Source organism: Penaeus japonicus, unplaced genomic scaffold (assembly GCF_977035675.1).
Source record: "Penaeus japonicus unplaced genomic scaffold, GWHDUDI00000001_assembly GWHDUDI00000027, whole genome shotgun sequence".
Classification (NCBI taxonomy): domain Eukaryota; kingdom Metazoa; phylum Arthropoda; class Malacostraca; order Decapoda; family Penaeidae; genus Penaeus; species Penaeus japonicus.
This window is the reverse complement of record NW_028234429.1, coordinates 15,669,299-15,674,298: the sequence shown is the minus strand read 5'-3', so window position 1 is coordinate 15,674,298 and position 5,000 is coordinate 15,669,299. Positions and strand designations below refer to the sequence as shown.

At 49.3% G+C, this 5,000-nt stretch overlaps 1 protein-coding gene across 9 annotated transcripts in view; it reads left to right on the top strand.

Moving 5' to 3' along the window:
- LOC122260815 (GTPase-activating protein CdGAPr) overlaps positions 1 to 5,000 on the top strand; it is a 214,217-nt gene that overhangs the window by 122,381 nt on the left and 86,836 nt on the right. For 3 of the 9 annotated variants that reach the window (XM_086552658.1, XM_086552656.1, XM_086552654.1), the window contains exon 2: positions 2,645 to 3,089. The exons of 4 other annotated variants lie outside the window; for them this stretch is intronic. In XM_086552658.1, coding sequence (XP_086408784.1) covers positions 2,979 to 3,089 — 111 coding nt within the window. In that variant the 5' untranslated portion in view covers positions 2,645 to 2,978. Of the gene's footprint in view, positions 1 to 2,526; positions 3,090 to 5,000 lie in introns of all 9 variants that reach the window. 2 more of the 9 variants (XM_086552657.1, XM_086552655.1) reach the window with 1 other exon arrangement.

Below are 5,000 nucleotides of genomic sequence, written 5' to 3'. Positions count from 1 at the left end.
TTATGCTTCGTTTACTAATCCTCTTTGTCTCTCTCTCTCTCTCTCTCTCTCTCTCTCTCTCTCTCTCTCTCTCTCTCTCTCTCTCTCTCTCTCTCTCTCTCTCTCTCTCTCTCTCTCTCTCTCTCTCTCTCTCTCTCTCTCTCCCCCTCCCTCCCTCCCTCCCTCCCTCTCTCTTTTTCTCTTTCTCTTTCTCTTTCTCTCTCTCTCTCTCTCCCCTCACTCTCTCTGATTTTACTCTCCCCTTCTCAACTCTCTCTCCTTCTCTCTCTCTCTCTCTCTCTCTCTCTCTCTCTCTCTCTCTCTCTCTCTCTCTCTCTCTCTCTCTCTCTCCTCTCTCTCTCTCTCTCTCTCTCTCTCCTCTCTCTCTCTCTCTCTCTCTCCTCTCTCTCTCTCTCTCTCTCTCTCTCTCTCTCTCTCTCTCTCTCTCTCTCTCTCTCTCTCTCTCTCTCTCTCTCTCTCTCTCTCTCTCTCTCTCTCTCTCTCTCTTTCTCTATCTATCTATCTATCTATTTCCCTCTCCCCCAAACCACTTTCTCTTATTTAAATCTTCGTCTTTACATTTTCAGCGTTTCTGTAAACCGCCGCGTGTATCTGTAGTCAATATTTACCTCATGTCGCAAGAGAGGTGGGGCCTGAGAGAAAAAAAAATGAAAGGGGTTGAAGTGGGTAGAGGGGGAGGGAGTATGGGGTAGGGGTAGGGGTGGGGTAGGGGGTGGAGTTGTGAGGTGTTTGAGGAGCTTCGAAAGGATTGAGTGATATGAATGGTGACCTTAATTGAACGGTTGATGGGGATAATGACGATGGTAATGGCAATGAGAGAAGTCATGATGATTGAAATGGTTTTGATGGTTGATGCTAGTGGTTGAAGCGATAAGGATTTTGGTAATAATAATGATGGTAGTAAAAACCTTACTCAGTGACAGTAGAATTAACCAATATTTTATGGAAGGAAATACCAATAAAGCACATTTAATGAGTTTCCAGACAGCGATAAGAAAAGAGGGGAAACGAGAGAGGGAAAAAATAACGTAATGCCGATGAAAAGAAAAGGAAGGAGAAACGAAATCGAAAAAAAGACAGGGAATCGGTTTGCTCTCTCTCGTCTTGCATCACAATGTTGCTCTCGTGTTGCATCACGGCGTTGCTATCGTGTCCGCGGGAAGAGTCTTGGTTCACGACAGTCCGCGCCCTCTCTACGCTTAGCGCGGAGGATGTAAAGAGACTCTTACGTGTGTACGGGGTGGGGGCATGGGGAGAGAGAGGGGAAGTGGTAGGGGTGATGGGGAGAGAGAGGGGAAGGGTTGGGGTGATGGGTGATGGGGAGAGAGAGGGAAAGGGGTAGGGGGGATGGGGAGAGAGAGGGGGGAAGGGGTAGGGGTGATGGGGAGAGAGAGGGGGGCAGAGGGGGGGAAGGGGTTGGGGCGGAGATAGGGAAAGAGGAAGGGGGTTGGGGAAGGTAGGAGAAGGAGGTGGGGTCGGGGGAAGAGAGGAGATGAAGGGGGTGGAGATAGGAATGGAGGAAGGGAGTGTGTGTGGGGGGAGAAGGGGTGAAGAATGGGATAGGAAGGAGGGGAGAAGAGGTTGAAGAAAGGAGTGGGGGTTCAGTTTGGGGATAGGGGGATAGTGCGAGAAGGAATCTGAAGCTGGAGGTGGGAGAATGAGAGGAAGGGGAGGAGGATGGGGTGAAGGAAGAGTTGGTTGGGGTTGAGAAAGAGTATATTGGGAATGGGATGGGTAGAGAGGCGGGGTAAGGGAAGATATTACGTGATTTGTAAAATGGCCAAAGTACGGTTGTATCATCATGGCTAATTAAATAGGACTTTACCTTCAATACTTCAACTTTTTTTGTAACCCCCCCCCCCCGAATTTTGTCTACTGTTCTCGAGGACTAGTTTGGTGTGTCGAGCGTGACCTTTCGAGGCTCGTTAGGTCGTCGAGTACCGAGTCCTACATCTCCGGACAAAGGGACGGGCGTCGAGATACTTTTTTTTTTTTTTTTTTTTTTGTTACGGCCGTCGAGTGTGACTTGCGGAATATGCAGCCGCGTTATGAGCCCCGGAACACGGCGCTGACTTCCGGAGGGTCCGCATTTTGAATAAGACACGTGACTGATGTACAGATACGGGGCTTTTGACTAACGGGGCTTCGGTTTATCTGTTTATTAATTTATTTGTGGTTCAGTTCAGGGGTTTGTTTACTTCTCTTGTTGATGGTACAGGCGTGTATAACCTTATACAAATGAGGTATAATCATAAAATTATATTACATAATTTGAATATACATGTTGACATCTTTTGATACATCTGAGGAGATATTATGAAAGGCTGTATCACATGGCGTTTTGAAACTAAGTGTACGAATGTTTGTTTGTATTCCGCGTAGCACAGTTATGCACTTGGTATAGCGCTCCAAACTGACAGTGCTGGCGTGCGATGTCCGTAGAGTTATCACGTCGCCGTCAAAGTGTCGTTATTCCCGAAACACTTTTTTTTTGTTATTGTTGTCGTTGTTTCCTCTATGACGCAGGAGAAGCGTGATGCAGGACACGCTTAAGTGGCATGACAGCTGGCCGAAGACCCGTTGTTGCGTCTTTTGGAAATGGAGCGGAAGCAGTGATAAGATTCTTATCTGTCTCCGTCCGCAGGTGAATAAAACAGAGAATACGTGTTGACGAGATGTGTCATAGGACGGCAGTGTAGAGTGGACAGTGCATCGTGAATTATTTATGGACGCGAGACATTGATGCCCAAGTACTATGGTGGCCGTGGTCTGGTGATGGGCGTGGCTTAGTGTGGGCCGGACAGACACACAACCATTCTCTCAAACCGCCGCTCACGCCCAACGCCCATCTTCGCCCGAGAGAGCAGGCCACTTCCCGAGCGAAGGGCCCTTCTGCTTTATTTTCGGACCTAAAACCTCGGACAGGTATGGGCGGGACGGGCGGCATTGCAAGGGAGTGAGTGAACGCGGGCGTGGCAATGATGGCTCCCGTGGGCGTGATGCACAACAGTGCGGGGGCGCTGTTCCTGCCCGCCCATGACCCTAGCCCGCACCTGCACCAACACCTGGACAAGCATGCCCTCGAACAGGTAATTTTATTTGTTTTTTGTTTCCGAGTAAGTCAAGAGTTCGTGTGTGTGTGTGTGTGTGTGTGTGTGTGTGTGTGTGTGTGTGTGTGTGTGTGTGTGTGTGTGCATGTGTGTATGCATGTGTGTATGCATGTGCATGCTTGCGTATTGTTAGAGCGGCTGTTCGTAGAGAGAGAGAGAGAGAGAGCTGAGTATCTGTGTTTTGAATTTCATTACAGCAAACATATCACAATTCCTTATCTTCCTCCGAATATCCTGCCATCTACATGACACAAAACACAGTCACATAAATCACAACCTCACAAACGCCCTAGTCCCGTAAACACGAGATGACCTCCGCATCTATGAGGCGAATTCCATAACAACAACAACAACAAAAAAACAAAAAAAAGGCATAGTACCGTAGCGCTTGAGGGCGAGGAGAGCGGAGCATCGCGGTGAATTTCCGGCTCACATTGTGGAGACGTGACCGAGGTGCGAGACGGGAGCTTGGCTCGAGGTGGCCTCACTCCTTCGCCTCATGTCTCCTCTTCCTCATTATCATCATCTCACCTCCTTCTCCTTTTCCTTCTCCTTGTCCTCGTCCTCCTCTCCTCATCTCGTCGCCTCATTCGCCTGAGAATCTCATTTCCTGAAACTGCTATGCCATTTTTTTCTTGTGTTTTTTTTCTTCTGTTTTTCGTTTGCGTTTAGATTCTTTTCAGTTTTTTTTTTTTTTCATTGTTATTATTATTATTGTTTTTTGGTCATTATCGTTGCTATTGTTTTCTTTGTTCATTGTTGCTGTTTTCCTTTTCCCTGATATTGTTTTCCTTTTTATTTCTCGTTTTTTTTTTTCTCTCTCCGTCTGCTTCCTCTTCCATTCTCTCTCTTTCTTCCGTTCCTCCAGGGCTTCATTTTTTCCCCTTTTGCGATCATATAACGTTCACCTTTTTCTCCACATCCTAAATTACTCTTGCTGCTCGTTCACCTCCTCCTCCTTCTCTTCTTTCTCTTCATCTTCTTCTTCCTCTTCCTCTTCGTCCTCCACCACCTCATCCCCTTCCTCTTCCATCTCCTTCTTCTCTTACTCTGCCTCCTCATCCTTCTTCTTTTCTTCCTCCACCTCCTCCCTCCTCCCCTCTACCTCCTCCTTCTCCTTTTCCTCCTCCATTTCTCCCTCCCTCGCCCTCCTTCCTTCTCTTTCTCCTCTTGCTCGTCTTCCTCTTCCTCCTCCTCCTACTCTTCCTCCTCCTCCTCCTCCATCTACTCCTCCCCCTCCTCCCCCTCCTCCGCGTCCTTCGACTCACATACCTTCCCTTTACCCCACGCTTCAACTATCCCCCAACCCGGCATCCCCCCTCCACTTCTCCTCCACTTCTCTCCTCCCCCTCCCTTCCCCCTCTCTTCCTCTGCTTCTCCTCTTCTCCTCCCCTTCTTCTCCCCTTCTCCTCCCCTTCTCCTCCACTTCTCCCCCTCTCTTCCTTCTCTCCTCCATTTCTCCTCCCCCTCTCTTCCTCCTCTCCTCTCATTCTTCCCCTCTCTTCCTTCTCTCCTCCTCTTCTCCTTCCCCTCTTTAACCCTTCTCCTCCTCCTCTCCTCCACATATCCTCCCCTTTTCCTCCCCTTCTCCTCCTCCTCTCCTCCACTTCTCCCCCTCTCCTCCACTTTTCCTCCACTTCTCCTTCCCCTCTCTTCCTCCTCTCCTCTCCTTCTCCCCCTCTCTTCCTCCTATCCTCCCCCTCTCTTCCTCCTATCCTCCCCCTCTCTTCCTTCTCTCCTCCCCCTCTCCTCCACTTCTCCCTCTTCTCCCCTTTTCCTTCACATATCCTCCACTTCTCCTACCCCTCTCCTCCACTTCTCCTTCACTTCTCCTCCCCCACTCTTCCTCCTATCCTCCCCCTCTCTTTCTCCTCTCCTCCCCCTCTCCTC